The sequence below is a fragment of the Anomaloglossus baeobatrachus genome, chromosome 2 (genome assembly GCF_048569485.1).
Source record: "Anomaloglossus baeobatrachus isolate aAnoBae1 chromosome 2, aAnoBae1.hap1, whole genome shotgun sequence".
Taxonomy (NCBI): domain Eukaryota; kingdom Metazoa; phylum Chordata; class Amphibia; order Anura; family Aromobatidae; genus Anomaloglossus; species Anomaloglossus baeobatrachus.
Window position 1 is genome coordinate 640,376,826 of NC_134354.1, and position 18,783 is coordinate 640,395,608.

An 18,783-nucleotide genomic window follows, 5' to 3' on the forward strand; every position below is an offset into this window, starting at 1 on the left:
GTGAAGACCCGGGGGGCTGTCGCCAGACCGAATGGCAGAGCTACGAACTGAAGATGGTCGTTTCCTATCACAAAACGTAGAAAAACGTTGATGTTCTGTAGCAATTGGCACGTGGAGATAAGCATCTTTGATGTCTATTGAGGCAAGGAAGTCTCCTTGAGACATTGAGGCAACGACAGAGCGGAGGGTTTCCATCCGGAACCGTCTGGCGTGCACATGTTTGTTGAGCAGCTTTAGATCCAGAACAGGACGGAACGAGCCGTCCTTTTTTGGAACCACAAAGAGATTAGAGTAAAACCCTCGCCCTTGTTCCTGAGGCGGTACAGGAACCACTACTCCTTCCGCTCTTAGGGAGTCCACCGCCTGCAGCAGGGCATCTGCTCGGTCTGGATGTGGGGAGGTTCTGAAGAACCGAGCTGGAGGACGAGAACTGAACTCGATTCTGTACCCGCGAGACAAAATGTTTGTCACCCACCGGTCTTTGACCTGTGACATCCAAATGTCGGAAAAGCGGGAGAGCCTGCCCCCGACCGGAGATGCGGAGGGGGGGGGCTGGAAGTCATGAGGTAGCCGCTTTGGAAGCGGTTCCTCCATTTGCTTTCTTGGGGCGTGCGTGAGCCCGCCAGGAATCTGAGACTCTTTGCGTCCTCTGAGTCCCTTTGGACGAGGAGAATTGTGTCTTGCCCGAACCTCGAAAGGACTGAAACCTCTGCTGCCATTTTTTCTGCTGAGGTTTGCTTGATCTGGGCTGGGGCAAGGCAGAGTCTTTACCCTTGGACTGTTTAATGATGTCAGCCAATGGCTCGCCAAACAGTCTATCTCTAGATAAAGGCAAGCTGGTTAAACATTTTTTGGAACCAGCATCTGCTTTCCAGTCCTTTAACCACAAGGCTCTGCGCAAAACTACCGAATTGGCGGACGCCATTGAGGTGCGGCTGGTAGATTCTAGGACCGCATTGATAGCGTAAGACGCAAACGCAGACATCTGCGAGGTAAGGGACGCCACTTGCGGCACCGCTGGATGTATGATAGCATCCACTTTTGCTAAACCAGCTGAAATAGCTTGGAGTGCCCATACGGCTGCGAATGCTGGAGCAAACGACGCGCCGATAGCTTCATAGACAGATTTTAACCAAAGGTCCATCTGTCTGTCATCGGCATCCTTAAGTGAAGCGCCATCCTCCACTGCAACTATGGATCTAGCTGCAAGTTTGGAAATCGGGGGGTCTACTTTTGGACACTGGGTCCAGCGCTTGACCACATCAGGGGGGAAAGGAAAACGTGTATCCTTAGAACGTTTAGAGAAACGCCTTTCTGGATGAGCGTCGTGTTTCTGGATTGACTCTCTGAAGTCAGAGTGATCCAAGAAAGCACTCAATTTACGCTTGGGATAGAGGAAACGAAACTTCTCCTGCTCTGCAGCTGCCTCCTCTGCAGAAGGAGCTGGGGGAGAAATATCCAACAGTCTATTGATGGCTGAGATAAGCTCGTTTACCATGGCGTCCCCATCCGGGGTATCCAGATTGAGAGGGGTTCCAGGATAAGACTCCTGATCACTCTCTTCAGACGCATCACAGGGCGACTGATTGCGCTGAGACCCTGAGCAGTGTGATGACGTTGAGGGTCTTTCCCAGCGAGCTCGCTTAGGGTGGCTGGGGCTATCATCTGAGTCATAATACTCAGCCTGGGAAGCCGGGGACCCCCTTGCAGTCTGGATTAATTCCAACTGAGGGGGATTAGAGGACAGAGACCTCGCCGTGTCCATAGACTGAGCCCCAGTCATGGATTGCAAAGTTTCAAGGATTTTTGCCATAGTCACAGACATTCCATCAGCAAAAACTGCAAAGTCTGTCCCTGACACCGGGGCAGGACTTACAAGCGTCTCAGCCTGGGTCACTACCCCTCCGGACTCCGGCTGGCGAAGCAGCACCGGATCTGAGCATTGCACACAATGGGGGTCTTTGGAACCTGCTGGTAGAGCAGCCCCACATGCAGCACACGCAGTGTACACAGCCCTAGCCTTGGCAGCCTTGCGTTTTGTGGATGACATGTTGCTGCCTCCTCAGAGCGATCTGGGGTATCCAGCCAGGAAGCGACCTCACAGTGCAAGAAATAAATAAATATATATATCTGGTGACACAGTACACCAATGCACACTGAGGCACTAGAGGGGCCAGCTGAAAAGCCGCTTACCGCCCGCTTAAGAGCGGGTGTGTGGTCTCCAAAAGCCCCCTAGTCCAGGTCTCCCAGAGCCTTGCGTCCTTCCTCTAGCCAGACTGCATGTAATGGCTGCCGGCGTCCTGGGAGAGGAGGGGGGGTGGGCCCTGGGCGTTCCTGACTAAGAGCGGGAAGCCTGCTTCCCTCTGTGCCTAGTGAGAGGGCTGGAGCATGTAAATCAGGCTCCAGCCCTCGTCGCTGCTGCGAAACAGCGTCTCTCCCCTACCCTGATTGACAGGGTGGGGGCGGGAACGAAGCGGAGCTAGGCCGCAAAAGCCGGGGACTGGATTTATAAACGCCGCCGCCGTAAAAGCGCGGTCGGCGTGTCCCCGGCGCACTACAAGTCACAGCAGCGCCGCCGGTCCAGTGGGGGTCGGCGCTGCGTTCCCACAACACAAAAGTCCCCCAGTAAACTGCAGGAACACCAACTCAATCGTTACGGTCCCCGGCGCACTACAACACCCAGCCAGCCCGGAGTGTGTCTGTGCCTGCCGGGGACACAGAGTACCTGTATGATGCAGGGCCTTGTCCCTGATTGTACTCCTGCTCCGTATCCATCAGGTGCTATGGGTCTGTGGATGGAGCCCGGCGTCAGAGCTTAGAGGCCGGCAGGATCCCACTTCCACAGAGCCCTACAAAGGGATGTGGAAGGAAAACAGCATGTGGGGCTCCAGCCCCTGTACCAGCAATAGGTACCTCAACCTTACAACACCATCCACGGGTGAGAAGGGAGCATGCTGGGGGCCCTATATGGGCCCTCTTTTCTTCCATCCGAAATAGTCAGCAGCTACTGCTGACTAAAATCTGTGGAGCCATGCGTGGATGTCTGACCTCCTTCGCACAAAGCTTGAAAACTGGAGAACCCGTGATACCACGGGGGGGTATAGCCAGAAGGGGAGGGGCCTTGCACTTTTTAGTGTAGTGCTTTGTGTGGCCTCCGGAGGGCAGTAGCTATACCCCAATCGTCTGGGTCTCCCAATAGAGCGCTGAAGAAATAAGCAGCTGCACAAACCGGAGGTTGTGGCTGCCAGGCTTCTGCCTCCGATCGATTTAACCTACATTTCTGTGCCCTCCAGTCCCTCAGCCCAGGCCCCCACTTGTCACAATGTGGAATCTCTGCCTATGCAGGCACAGAGAACGCTGAGAAAATGGCGACCGGAGCGAGGAGAGGGGGCGGGGCCTACTCTGAGAGCGGCAAACGAGGCAGACAGGGGAGGGAATCCTTCCTCAGTGAGGAGTGTCCGTTCCCTGTGCTGCACAGCCGCTGGGCGGAGCCACACTGTCACTCTGCATGACTGACATGCAGAGGCAGTGGAAACCGAAACTAGGCCTCAGGCGAAGCCGGGGCCTAGATTTAAACAAGCGGCCGGCGTGCAGGCACCATCGGCGCGGTTCTCCAGTGAAAACTGGAGAACCGGCCGGAAATGTTAACACAAACATAAAACACACTCTCCCCAAAAAGTAAAGTATAAAGGACCCCTGGAAAGACCACTTTCTGTGGTAATAACGTCTCAGTACTTAGCTTGGAGACGCAGGTGCCAGGTCCCTGGGGGGTGATCGCTCCGTCAGACAGGATCCTGAACAGGGCTGCGGATGGAGACCGGTCTCCTGCAAAGCAGTGAGAACCGAGATGGCTCCCACTTCAAGCCAGAGCGCCAAGGGATGGTGAAGGAGCGCGGCATGAGAAGGCTCCAGCCTTGGAAAATCAACCTTAACAGCACCGCCGACACAGTGGGGTGAGAAGGGACATGCCGGGAGTCCAGACTGGACCCGCTTTTCTTCCAAATCTTTGCAAAAAAATCAAAAATCAGAGAATGCATGTGTGTGTGACCTCCTGAAACACAAAGCATTGAACTGGCTAGGACTGGCTAGCAGGGGGTGTATATGCTAGGAGGAAGGAGCTACACGTTTGAGTGTAGTACTTTGTGTGTCCTCCGGAGGCAGTAGCTATACACCCATGGTCTGGGTCTCCCATAGGAACGATAAAGAAATATGGTGTGCCCCCTAAATAAAACACAGCTATTACTGTCTAAACTGCTGGCAACAAAAATGAGTCCAGTTAATTGAGAGAACCATGAATGCCAACATGTACAGTGACATACTGAAGTAGAGCATTGGCCCATCCCTTCGTATTCCAACATAATGACCCCAAACACCTCCAGTCTGACCACTACCTTGCTAAGGAAACTGAGGGTAAAAGGTGCTGGACTGGCCAAGCAGGTCTCCAAACCTAAACCCTATTGAGCATCTGTGGGGCATCCTCAAATGGACAGTGAAGGAGCACAAAATCTCTAACATCCACCAGCTCCGTGATGTCATCCTGGAGGAGGGAAGAGGATTCCAGTGGCTCCTGTGAAGCTGTAGTGAACTCCATGCCCAAGGTAGTTAATGCAGTGCTTGAAAATAATAGTGGCCTTACAAAATATTGACACATCAAGCACAATTTGACTATTTTCACTTTTGTTGCCAGCGATTTAGACATTAATGGCTGAGTGTTGAGTTATTTAGATGCCACACTAAATTTACAGTTATACAAGCTGCACACTGACTACTTTATATTGTATCAAGGTGTCATATCTTCACTGTTGACCTATGAAAAGATATACGGTCTCCATCTATAAAAATTATTTATTTTACACCAAACTGGGCCTGTTAAGTCTGAGGCTATGTGCGCACGTTGCGTATTTGTATGCAGTTACGCTGCGATCTGCACCACAGCGTAACTGCATGCGTCCTGCGTCCCCAGCATAATCTATGAAGATTATGCAGGAGCCATGCACACATGGCGTATTAAAGCGCAGCGCTTCGGCTGCTGCCCGAAGCGTGCGTTCTAAGTAGTGACATGTCACTTCTTTCCTGCGCTCTGCATGCAGCCCCCGCTCTGTCTATGGGAGGGGCTGCACTCAGAGCTCATGAAATCGGCTTTTTTTTTTTTCATTACGGAGTCTTTCTGCAGCGATTTGAAGCGCACGTGTGCTGTTCAAATCGCTGCAGGGACAGTACGCAACGTGTGCACAAACAGTAAGACTAGGGCTACATGGTGACATTTATCGCTTGACGCTGAAAGTGCAGAGACACATAAAATTGGATGTGGTAATTTCCTATTGTGACAGAGTTTAATACACTTAGTCGCATGTAACATTGAACTTGGCTATTTTGTTTACACCAAAACCACAGCTCTAAAATAATTGCGTTACAACAAGTGGCAGATAGATTGAACATGTGCATGACAAAAACATGTGTGTCCAACATTTATGCTGTCATGTAACATTTCAACCTGTAGCCAAAGCCTTCTTTTTAGAGTTGAAAACCGCTTTTAAAATTAGGAGCTGAATGTACAGTCCCATAGCTTGTTACAATTGTACCATTCTTGGCAGTCAAGTGGTTTTTGTTTTACGCACCTACCGACGCCTTCTTCAGGCTATAACGCCGGTCTGCTCCTCTTCTCAGTGACATCACTGATCGTCAGACTCTCCGGGTCACACTGCGCTCTGTGTGAGCCAGAAGTGGCTTTTACAACTAAGTCTATGAAGCGTCAGAAGAGACTTCTGTCTTATGCATAGAATGAGCGGTAAAGTCTGAACAGCAGGGATGTCACTCAGAAGAGCGACACTAGATCCTGCAAAAGGCAACGGTTGGGAAATTAGAAGCATATAGCGTGTGAACTGTCAAAACTCCTACCTCCTCTCCTTTTGGTATCCTACGACTAGAGATGATGATGATTTTGTCTTCTTTGTCAAACGTGACTACTTCAGCAACGCAGTTAGGGGCACAGGAATGGTTGATGTACCTGTAATATTGGGCAATAGTTAAAATACAATCATTTACAAAGTTCAAATATAATGTGAATTTGTTTTCCTAAAACAGGAGAAATGAGAGACTTGGCAATGCCAGCCATACAAAATGTGGTGAAAGAAAATCCACCAACATAAATGAACATCTACATTTCAATAGGTATTTTCTGCCAAAATACAGGTTGCACTCACCTAGCGGGGCCACCAGTCAAAGTGGCATCAATTACATGCTCGTTATTAATTCGGAACATGTAGATTCCCCGGTTCTGTGAAAACAGAATTTTTTTTAATATCATAAATTAGTAAGGTTAAAATAAAAAAAAAAGCAAACTTTTATAAAATTAGAGCGCACATGGGCATTGAGTAACAACCAAGATATATTCTGCACTTACGCACCTGCTCTTCATAGATTTTCTCTCGACGGTTTGCAACTTCATTTCTTATGATCGTGCCAATGTATTCTATCACCATGGTGTGCTTCTCCAGATCTTTGGCAGCATATAGCCCTAGTCCCTGTATTCGGGAACGAGCTAGATATACATTGTTCTTCCATTCTGTCTTCAGCCTACGGTACTGGGAGGACTTTGAGTGCACAAACTGCTTACTGTAAGGTGTATTAGTCTCCCCTGTAAAGGTGCTCTGATAGGCTTTGGACATACTAGTGCTATTAAGAGTGTGAGGCCTGCAAGAAATAAAGTCATTAATATTCCACCCCCAAAAAGAGTGAATGCAGCAATTTAAAAGGCAGTGTCTATACATTTTCCTTAAGTATTTTCAGTAAATAAAATGTAATAAAAAAATAAATAAATAAAAAAAGAAAAAGCGGTTACTCAAGAATTAAGTCTCTAGACTGGTCCTGCATAAATCACATGCTGATAGATACAAAGATGTTTACCTTTTGGGAGCAATATATGCAGTCGTCACTTCTGAGATCAGTGACCAAAATATGTGACAGCAGCAGGACTGCAGGGACCACCAGAGGGGTAACTAATTATTTTATAATATTGCAAACTTATAAAAAATCCAGGAAAGTTCTTTCAAACCAGATAACTGTACAAACGCAATTTGTACTATTGAACTGGAATTACAGCTGTGATCTCAACCCTGTATTAGAAAACCTACCGTTTATAGTGGGTCATGATCTTGGGCTCAGACCTGGCACAGCCAGTTGGATTGATCATGAGCGGCAGCTCCATTAAAGGATGTCGACCATACCGGAAGAGATAGTTCTGACAATTCTCTACTCCAGGTAACTAGAAAAAATACAAATCAATGGTTGGGTAAAAAAACAAACCATCCAGTCGCACACAACTGATGCAGGACACACTGCAGTGTTAGTCCCCCTTCTGGACAAAACAGAATAAAAATCAATATTTGGTGCAACCACACTTTCCCTTAAAATCAGCATCCGTTTTTCTAGGTACACTTGCAGTAAGTGAAGGATTTTGTAGGCTTATTGTGAGGTGAATGAGTAACCAATTATACCAAACCGGTGATCATTACCATCATTTTCATGACGAGGGAAATCTAGCCATTATCTGAAACAGCTATGTAAAAGGATTAAAAATGGGCGAAGGACAGCCAAACTGTACTACAAAAGTGTAGTTGTCGAAAACACTTTCATGTCATAGGTCAGACCATGGCCAGACTGAACACAGTATTGAAATGCAAGGTAGTTATACTGCATCAACAAGGTATCTCAGCAGCCAAAGATTTAAAAGGGAACTGGGTATTCAAGATTTGCTGTTTAAACGCTTTTGAAAGAAGCATTGTTGAGGTCTGTTGTCAAGGAAAGTTCTCTAGCAATGTATTATTACCTTAGGTCAGTATGAATGAGCCCAAAGCATTTTAATTCTCAGCTGAACAGCAAAAGTTAATAGATAGAAGGATCAGAAGAAGGGAATTTTGTTTACTTACCGTAAATTCCTTTTCTTCTAGCTCCTATTGGGAGACCCAGCCAATTGGGTGTATAGCTACTGCCTCCGGAGGCCACACAAAGTATTACACTTTAAAAAGTGTAACCCCTCCCCTCTGCCTATACACCCTCCCGTGCATCACGGGCCCATCAGTTTTGGTGCCAAAGCAGGAAGGAGGAAACTTATAAATTGGTCTAAGGTAAATTCAATCCGAAGGATGTTCGGAGAACTGAAACCATGAACCAAAAGAACAATTTCAACATGAACAACATGTGTACACAAAAGAACAACAGCCCGAAGGGAACAGGGGCGGGTGCTGGGTCTCCCAATAGGAGCTAGAAGAAAAGGAATTTACGGTAAGTAAACAAAATTCCCTTCTTCTTTGTCGCTCCATTGGGAGACCCAGACAATTGGGACGTCCAAATGCAGTCCCTGGGTGGGTAAAGGAATACCCCGATAAAGAGAGCCGACAACGGCCCCCTCCTACAGGTGGGCAACCGCCGCCTGAAGGACTCGCCTACCTAGACTGGCATCCGCCGAAGCATAGGTATGCACCTGATAGTGTTTCGTGAAAGTGTGCAGACTAGACCAGGTAGCCGCCTGACACACCTGCTGAGCCGTAGCCTGGTGCCGCAATGCCCAGGACGCACCCACGGCTCTGGTAGAATGGGCCTTCAGCCCTGAAGGAACCGGAAGCCCAGAAGAACGGTAGGCTTCAAGAATCGGTTCCTTGATCCACCGAGCCAAGGTTGACTTGGACGCCTGCGACCCTTTACGCTGGCCAGCGACAAGGACAAAGAGCGCATCTGAATGGCGCAGGGGCGCCGTGCGAGACACGTAGATCCGGAGTGCTCTCACTAGATCTAACAAATGCAAATCCTTTTCACATTGGTGAATTGGATGCGGGCAAAATGAAGGTAAGGAGATATCCTGATTGAGATGAAAAGGGGACACCACCTTAGGGAGAAAGTCCGGGACCGGACGTAGAACCACCTTATCCTGGTGAAATACCAGGAAGGGGGCTTTGCATGACAGCGCTGCAAGCTCTGACACTCTTCGGAGTGATGTAACTGCCACAAGAAATGCCACCTTCTGCGAAAGACGTGATAGAGAGACATCCCGCAGCGGCTCAAAGGTGGTTTCTGAAGAGCCCGGAGAACCCCGTTGAGATCCCAGGGTTCCAGTGGCCGCTTGTAAGGTGGGACTATGTGGCAAACTCCCTGCAGGAACGTGCGGACCTGCGGAAGCCTAGGTAGACGCTTTTGAAAAAACACGGAAAGCGCCGATACCTGTCCCTTAAGAGAGCCGAGAGACAAACCCTTGTCCATTCCGGATTGAAGGAAGGAAAGAAAAGTGGGTAAGGCAAACGGCCAGGGGGTAAAACCCTTATCAGAGCACCAGGCTAAGAAGATCCTCCAAGTCCTGTGATAGATCTTGGCGGACGTTGGTTTCCTGGCCTGTCTCATAGTGGCAATGACTTCTTGAGATAACCCTGAGGACGCTAGGAGCCAGGACTCAATGGCCACACAGTCAGGTTGAGGGCCGCAGAATTCAGATGGAAAAAAGGCCCTTGGGACAGCAAGTCTGGTCGGTCTGGGAGCACCCACGGTTGACCCACCGTGAGGTGCCACAGGTCCGGGTACCACGACCTCCTCGGCCAGTTTGGAGCGACGAGGATGGCGCGGCGGCAGTCGGACCTGATCTTGCGCAACACTCTGGGCAGCATTGCCAGAGGAGGAAATAAATAAGGCAGTCGAAACTGCGACCAATCCTGAACTAAGGCGTCCGCCGCCAGAGCTCTGTGATCCTGAGACCGTGCCATGAATGCCGGGACCTTGTTGTTGTGCCGAGACGCCATGAGATCGACGTCCGGCGTTCCCCAGCGGCAACAGATCTCTTGAAACACATCCTGGTGAAGAGACCATTCCCCTGCGTCCATGCCCTGGCGACTGAGAAAGTCTGCTTCCCAGTTTTCTACGCCCGGGATGTGAACCGCGGAGATGGTGGAGGCTGTGGCCTCCGCCCACAGCAGAATCCGCCGAACTTCTTGGAAGGCTTGACGACTGCGAGTGCCGCCCTGGTGGTTGATGTACGCGACCGCCGTGACGTTGTCCGACTGTATGCGGATCTGCCTGCCCTCCAGCCACCGATGGAACGCTTTTAGGGCTAGATACACTGCCCTTATCTCCAGAACATTGATCTGAAGGGAGGACTCTGTCGGAGTCCAGGTTCCCTGAGCCTTGTGGTGGAGAAAAACCGCTCCCCACCCTGACAGACTCGCGTCCGTCGTGACCACAGCCCAGGATGGGGGCAGGAAAGATTTTCCCTTCGACAGAGACGTGGGAAGAAGCCACCACTGAAGAGAAGTCTTGGCTGCCAGAGAAAGAGACGTTCCTGTCTAGGGACGTCGACCTCCTGTCCCATTTGCGGAGAATGTCCCATTGGAGTGGACGCAGATGAAACTGCGCAAAGGGAACTGCCTCCATTGCTGCCACCATCTTCCCCAGGAAGTGCATGAGGCGCCTCAAGGGTGTGACTGGGCCCGAAGGAGAGATTGCACCCCTGTTTGCAGCGAACGCTGTTTGTCCAGCGGAAGCTTGACTTTCGCTGATAGAGTATGAAACTCCATCCCGAGGTACGTTAGTGATTGGGTCGGAGTCAATTTTGACTTTGGGAAATTGATGATCCACCCAAACCTCTGGAGAGTCTCCAGAGCAACGGTCAGACTGTGTTGACATGCCACCCTGGAGGGTGCCTTGACTAGGAGATCGTCTAAGTACGGGATCACCGAGTGGCCCTGAGAGTGTAGGACTGCCACAACGGCTGCCATGACCTTAGTGAAGACCCGTGGGGCTGTCGCCAGGCCGAAAGGCAGTGCCACAAACTGAAGGTGGTCGTCCCCCATGGCGAAACGCAGGAAGCGTTGATGCTCTGGTGCGATCGGCACATGGAGATAGGCATCCCTGATGTCGATTGATGCAAGGAAGTCTCCTTGGGACATCGAAGCGATGACAGAGCGGAGGGATTCCATGCGAAACCGCCTGGTTCTCACATGTCTGTTGAGCAATTTGAGGTCCAAAACGGGACGGAATGAACCGTCCTTTTTTGGCACCACGAACAGGTTGGAGTAAAAACCGCGACCACGTTCCTGAAGGGGAACGGGGATCACAACTCCTTCTGTCTTCAGGGTGTCCACCGCCTGAAAAAGTGCAACGGTTCGCTCGGGGGGCGGAGATGTTCTGAAAAAACGAGTCGGAGGACGAGAGCTGAACTCTATCCTGTAACCGTGAGACAGAACGTCTCTCACCCATCGGTCTTGGACATGTGGCCACCAGGCGTCGCAAAAGCGGGAGAGCCTGCCACCGACCGAGGATGCGGTTTGGGGAGGCCGAAAGTCATGAGGAGGCCGCCTTGGAGACGGTGCCTCCGGCGGTCTTTGGAGGACGTGACTTAGACCGCCATGCAGAAGAGTTCCTCTGGCTCTTCTGTGGCCTGTTGGATGAGGAGGATAATTGGGATCTGGCTGAGGGCCGAAAGGACCGAAACCTCGCTTGAATTTTTCGTTGCTGAGGTCTCTTTGGTTTGGGCTGGGGTAAGGACGAGTCCTTTCCCTTGGATTGCTTAATAATTTCATCCAATTGCTCGCCAAACAATCGGTCGCCAGAAAAAGGCAAACTGGTCAAGAACTTCTTGGAAGCAGAGTCTGCCTTCCATTCGCGTAGCCACATGGCCCTGCGGACTGCCACCGAATTGGCGGATGCTACCGCTGTACGGCTAGCCGAGTCCAGGACAGCATTCATGGCGTAGGAGGAAAACACCGACGCCTGAGAAGTCAAAGACGCTGAGATAGCCTGGAGTGCCCACACCGCTGCAAAGGCTGGGGCAAAGGACGCGCCTATGGCTTCATAGATGGATTTCATTAGGAGCTCTATCTGCCTGTCCGTGGCATCCTTGAGCGATGAACAGTCAGCCACTGCTACTACGGATCTAGCCGCCAGTCTAGAGACTGGAGGATCCACCTTGGGACATTGAGCCCAACCCTTAACTACGTCAGAGGGGAAGGGGGTAACGTGTGTCATTAAGGCGTTTAGTAAAGCGCTTGTCCGGAAAAGCCCTGTGCTTCTGGACAGCATCTCTGAAGTTAGAGTGATCGAAGAAAGCACTCCGAGTACGTTTGGGAAACCTAAACTGGTGCTTCTCCTGCTGTGAAGCTGACTCCTCTACAAGTGGAGTTGGAGGGGAAAGATCTAGCACCTGGTTGATGGACGCTATAAGGTCATTTCCTATGGCGTCCCCTTCAGGTGTATCAAGATTGAGAGCAACGTCAGGGTCAGAGTCCTGGGCTGCGACCTCCGCCTCATCCTCCAGAGAGTCCTCAAGCTGAGACCCCGAACAGCGTGATGAAGTCGGGGAAGATTCTAAGCGAGCCCGCTTAGCCGGTCTGGGACTGTGGTCCGTGCTGGAGTCCTCCACGTAATAACTGGAGGCCACCCCAGGAGCATGCTTCGTCGCAGACCGAGAGGGGCCCGGGGGCGATCCCGCAGGGCCCGGGGCCTGTGTAAGGGCCAGTCTGGACTGCAAAGCCTCTAGTATCTTAGCAGACCATTTGTCCATAGACTGAGCCATGGATGGTGAAAGTGACTCAGAGAGTTTCTCAGCTAAAACTGCAAACTCTGTCCCTGTCACCTGGACAGAGGAAGCCGGCGGTTCTACCTGGGCCGAGGGTCCCCCCAGTGCCCCAGGCTCCGGCTGAGCGAGTGCCACAGGGGCCGAGCATTGCTCACAGTAAGGGTAGGTGGAACCTGCAGGTAGCATAGCCGCACAAGAGGTACAGGTTGCAAAATAACCCTGTGTCTTGGCACCCTTGCTCCTTGTGAACGACATGCTGTTGTCTCCCAGGAGCGTGATCACTGAGGGTATATAGCCACAAGCTAACAGTACAGTCGAACCGAGAAAAAGTATACAAATATAGTATATATATATATATGGTATATATATATATATATATATATATATATATATATATATATATATATATATATATATATATATATATATATATATATATATATACACACAGTTCGGCACCCAAGGGGGACCAGCACCGGAGACCGGTGTGGCTTACCGACCGCTCAAGCGGTGTGTGGCCACCAGATTCCCTGCCTCGGGTCTCCCAGAGCTGCAGCCAGAAGTCCTCCACCAGCAGAATGTGCTTAAAACATGGCTGTCTGCGTTCACAGGGGAGGAGGGAGCCGTGGGCGTGTCTAAATAAGTGCGGGAATCTGGTGCCCCAGGGTGATTAGTGAGGGGGGAGGAGGACACCTAAGCGTGCTCCAGCCCTCATTGTCGGCGTCACGCCGACCGTCCCGCCCTTACCCCTGACTGGCAGGCCCGGGGGCGGGAGTTTAAGGCACTAGGCCGCAAAAGCCGGGGGCTAAAGTTAAAACTGCGGCCGGCAAGCAGGCGCGGTCGGCGCGGTAGTCCCGGTCTCATACCAAACACCGCAGCCGCTGCAGCGTCTGAGGCTAAAGTGCTCCATGCACCGTCCCCAAAGGGGACACAGAGTACCTGTAGATGCAGGGTCCTGTCCCTGATGATACTCAGTCTCCTGTCCGTCAGAATCCCACAGGGGCTGCGGAGGGAGCCCGGTCCCAGTGCCTGGATGACCGGTTAGGATCCCACTTCTCCCAGAGCCCCTAAGGGATGGGGAAGGAAAACGGCATGTGGCTCCAGCCTCTGTACCCGCAATGGGTACCTCAACCTTAACAACACCGCCGACTCAGTGGGGTGAGAAGGGAGCATGCCGGGAGCCCTGTTAGGGGCCCTCTTTTCTTCCATCCGATACAATCAACAGCTGCTGCTCACTAAAATGGGAGCATGAGTGCATGTGTGCCTCCTTCAACACAAAGCATAAAACTGATGGGCCCGTGATGCACGGGAGGGTGTATAGGCAGAGGGGAGGGGTTACACTTTTTAAAGTGTAATACTTTGTGTGGCCTCCGGAGGCAGTAGCTATACACCCAATTGGCTGGGTCTCCCAATGGAGCGACAAAGAAATATTTAATTTCAATATGTCACAGTGGTCGTAGGTGCAATGGTCGGTCAAGGAAACTTAGGCGGGCTTTATACGTTGCGACATCGCTACCGATACATCGTCAAGGTCACGTCGTTAGTGACGCACATCCGGCGCCGGTAGCGACATCGCAATGTGTAAATCCTAGGTGCGACGATGAACGAGCGCAAAAGCGTAAAAAAAACCCCGCCGATCTGTGTCACGTTGTTCATTTACATAATGTCGCTCCTGCTGCAGATACGATGTTGTTTGTCGTTCCGGCAGCACCACACATTGCTGTGCGTGAAACCGCAGGAACGACAAACATCTCCTTACCTGCGTCCATCGGCACTGCGGAAGGAAGGAGGTGGGCGGGATGTTATGTCCCGTTCATCTCCGCCCCTCCACTTCCATTGGCCAGCCACTTAGTGACGTCGCGGTGACGTTGCTGTGACGCCGAACGCACCTCCCCCTTGAAGGAGGGATTGTTCGGCGGTCACAGCGACGTCGCCGACCAGGTATGTGCGTGTGAAGCTGCCGTAGTGATGTTCGCTACGGCAGCAGGCACCAGATATCGCATGTACAACGGGGGCGGGTGCTATCGTGCTCGACATCACTAGCAATTGCTAGCGATGTCGCAGCGTGTAAAGCCCGCCTTAGTGGAGCAGATGGAAAACATCATGCTTACTCCCCTTTGAAATCGTAAGATATCCAGCCATTAGCTCAGAAACGTCTGGCCAAAAGTGGTCTTTCTAAATGGAATTGAGGCCAAAAAGTCATACCTTCAACTTCTAAACAAGGCCAAGCTACACAACTATACATGAAAACATAGGAACTGAGGAGCCATAAAATAGGAGCAGGTTCTCTGTACTGATTAATGAAAATGTGAAATGTTGGCTGAAACAAGAAGACAGTTTGTTAACCAAATGACTGGAGAGCAGTATAATAATGAATTTCGGAAGGAACAGTCAAGCATAGTGGAGTTCTGTTTACATTTGGAGCTTAATTTCAACAAAAGGAGTGAAGGATTTGATCAAAATTATAGTTGTTCTCAATGCTGAGACATACAGGAAGATACTTATCCTTCATGTAACATCAACAGGAAGGCATCAGATTGTCTTGCTGCAAAATAAATTTAGAACCAATGACCCTGAACATACAGCCAATGTCATTAAGAACCATCTTCAGCGTAAAGAGCAAGGAGACCTGGAAGTGACAATTTGGCCCTCACAAATCCCGGATCTTAACACCAAGTCTGTGTGGGATTACACTGAGAGACTGAAGGATGTGCACAAGCTACATCCACATAAGATCTGTGGTTAGTTCTCCAAGATATTTGGAGTGACCTCCATGCTGAATTCCTTTAAAATCTGTGTGTAAGTGTATCTAGTGGAATTGGTTTTGAATGAAGAGGATGGTCACACCAAATATTGAATTAAGATATCTCTTTTGTTCATTTACATTGTTAATTGAGTAAAGAATTAATGCGAAGTTTGAAAAAAACAAACAGTAGTAATGGTTAGATTACTGGCATAGAAAACCTGACAAGACTAAGAGGGCTGTGAATGGGTAAAACCTGACAAGACTAAGAGGGCTGCGAATGGGTAAAACCTGACAAGACTAAGAGGGCTGTGAATGGGTAAAACCTGACAAGACTAAGAGGGCTGTGAATGGGTAAAACCTTACAAGACTAAGAGGGCTGTGAATGGGTAACAGATGTAGATAGCGCAAAAGGTAGAAAAATGGGTGAAGTACAATGTTTTTACAAAAATAAGACCTCCCCCAAAAAAAAGCTCTAGCAGGGATTTTCAGCATTTTCAGAGCAAGGCTTAAATATAAGCCCTACTCTGAAAATAAGACCTAGTTGCAGTTCAATAATGAAGTGTCCATGCAGGTAAAAAGAGTTAAATAATACTGCAGGACACTCCGTTAAAACAGACACCCCTAAAAGAGAGAAGACAGAAGACAAAAGACCCCGCAATCACACTCACCAGACGCTGAACGGGAGGACCTGCAGTGGATCACACACACCTGATCACACACCTAACCACACACATCCGATCACACACAATCACACATCAGATCATACACTCACCACATCCAGCGACAGATTTCTTCTCGCTAGGACCTGTGCCTTCCTCCCATTGTTCCCTGAGGGATTCTGTACCGCTGGATGTGATGAGAGTGTGTGTGTGTGTGTGTGTGTGTGTGTTTGAGAGAGAGAGAGAGAGAGAGAGAGAGAGAGAGAGAGAGAGAGAGAGAGAGAGAGAGAGAGTGTGAGTGTGAGTGTGTGTGTGTGTGTGTGTGTGTGTTGTGTGTATGATGTGTGTGAGTGTGTCTGTGTGAGACTGAGTGTCAGCCAGAAGCAGGGGAGGACGGCATGCAGCATACCTGCTGGAAGCGCCCACCGGAGGTCACAGGAGGACCTGGGAGCCACACAGATGTCCAGGCCTTGGTAAGTATGAGTTTCCTGGGGAGGGGAAGGGGGGGGTCTGCATTTTTTGGAGGGGAAACTTACGCCCAAGCATGTTTCTATAAGAATAAGACCTACTCCAAAAATAATACCTAGCACTTTTTTTTTTTGGGGAGGGGGGGGGGGGGGACACGGCAAGAAAAGTATAAGGCAGGGTCTTATTTTTGGAAAAACAATAGTATAGGTGTACAATGTATATATAAAAGTAACCCCCCACCATAAAAGAAGATATCTTAACATTAGTCATTAGGAATGATTCACACTACCCTGGTCCATTATTCTGTGGCAGCCAGACGAGGCCAGTACAAACTTCCTCGGCTAGGGCTCAAATTCCAGTACCCTCCGTGCCTCTTGTGAATTTCAGGGGCCTGATAATCCCAACAAGCGCCCAGGATGCATCAGAGTGATGGTCAATGAAGTTTGTTCTGTTCTGTTCGGGCTCCCACAGAATATCAGACTGGACCACGGTGGAACAAACAGTTTTCCTCATCACTCCTTAATATAACTTACAGATTCAGCGATGCGCAGCACCGCATGCAGTGTCAGGCCAAACATCTCTTCCCCTTTCAGATACTCTGGGAATAGGCGAAGCATTCCAGTTTCTCTCCTCATGCGTGCAACAGGCTCTGCAATGCGATTCCAGAGAGCTGAGGTAGATCGAAAATAAAATTCTTATTAATTTTCATATTATAATTGTCAATGCGCTACACAAAATACATAGAAACAGGACATGATGCACTGCAGTCTTCAGAGACTAACCAGGACAGCTTTTCTTCTGAACTGAATGCCGGAATAAGGCAGAATTAAAACATCCATAAAACACCATAATGTCCGGACTAGATGAGGGTCTCCTGACCAAAGCTCAATAGTCTAATTAATTCCTAGTTAGGCAAAGTCTGGGTCAGGAGAGAAAAGGCCATCCAGACATAAGGCACAAACTGACCCAATGACAAAGCAACATAGCGAAACACGTGTTGGTGACGGGGAGCATGCCGTATTATGCAACTCTGTTATGTTGGTGACGGGGAGCATGCCGTATTATGCAACTCTGTTAGCTTGTTCCACTTTGAATACTTAGTATATTTATGGCGCTTGTCACTTTATATACTTTTCAAATCAGTGGTTTATTATTATTATTATTATTATTATTATGCAGCCATATTTTCGTCTCTAATTTTTATGGGCATTATTGTTAAAGTTATATATTAAGTAATTATCCAGTTATTCTATGTTGTGATATAATTATTTATACATGTTAACATTTGTTCCTCATTTACTTCTACTCAATTACTCAGTCACCTTGGATATAGTTGACATTTCTTTGGTCTGTGTACTCTGTTTTTAACCTTGCTGTATGCTCCATGTTTTTTTGTGTTTTTTTGTGTGGTCATATTGTGCTAAATAATGGAACGCTTTTGTGTTAGTTTTGTCTTCTTTTGGACTATTATTGAAACATTTTAAGCTTATTAGAAATTCCTATTAGGTTGTCGAGTCTGGGTCAGAAGACACAAAGCCGGTCCAGATATCATGGTCCATACTCAGAAGTCTGGATTTGGCCAGGTTTTGCTGTTGTGTACTGCTGATAAAAACATGTGTGAAAGCTGTATTACAAATCTATTTGGTAAGACTCAGCCTCGCCAGAAACCAGTATAACTACACTGATTTTCCAAAAATAATCCCTAGCAAGAATTTTCTGCATTTTCGGTGTAAGGCTCAAATATAAGCCATACCTCGAAAATAAGCCCTATTTACGGTTCAATGATGAAATGTCCATGCAGCTAAAAAAAAAAAAAAAAAAGTTACAGAATACTGCAGGACACTTCATTATAGAAAGCATACACCCACAAAAGAGGGAAGACAGAAGACCCTACGATCATACTCCCCAGACGCCGAACGGGAGAACCTGTAGTGGATCACACACTCACTCACTACATCCGATGGTACAGATTGTTTCTGGCCTGCAGGGGAACCTGGGACATAGTGTGGTGGAACGCATAGAGGACCTGCGATGGAATGCATGGATGGGATCCACCGCCAAGTCCTCCATGCGTTCCACCGCACTGTGTCCCATCTTTCCTGCTGCCAGGAAGCAATCTGTGTGCAGTGTGTGCGATCTGATGTGTGGGAGTGTGTTGGACAGAAGCAGGGGAAGACTGCGTGGAGCATACCTGCTGGGAGCACCCCCTGAAGATCACAGGAGGACCTGTTTTTTTTTTTTTATGGGGGTAAGCTTACACCTAACTGTGTTTCTCCAAGAATAAGCCCTACCCAAAAATAAGTCCTAGCACTTCTTTTAGGGCTAAATAAAGCATAAGACCGTGTCTTATTTTT

The 18,783-nt window shown here is 49.2% G+C and overlaps 1 protein-coding gene across 1 annotated transcript in view; it reads right to left on the reverse strand.

Annotated features, from left to right (window-relative positions):
- The window catches only part of KMT2D (lysine methyltransferase 2D), a 385,659-nt gene that overhangs the window by 33,825 nt on the left and 333,051 nt on the right, over positions 1-18,783 (reverse strand). Inside the window, exons 46-52 of the mRNA XM_075333879.1 lie at positions 18,205-18,230; positions 17,192-17,232; positions 16,963-17,123; positions 7,134-7,264; positions 6,408-6,693; positions 6,204-6,277; positions 5,899-6,007 (exon numbers count right to left, since the gene is read on the reverse strand). Of these exons, the coding sequence (XP_075189994.1) occupies positions 5,899-6,007; positions 6,204-6,277; positions 6,408-6,693; positions 7,134-7,264; positions 16,963-17,123; positions 17,192-17,232; positions 18,205-18,230 (828 nt within the window). The remainder of the gene's footprint in view (positions 1-5,898; positions 6,008-6,203; positions 6,278-6,407; positions 6,694-7,133; positions 7,265-16,962; positions 17,124-17,191; positions 17,233-18,204; positions 18,231-18,783) is intronic.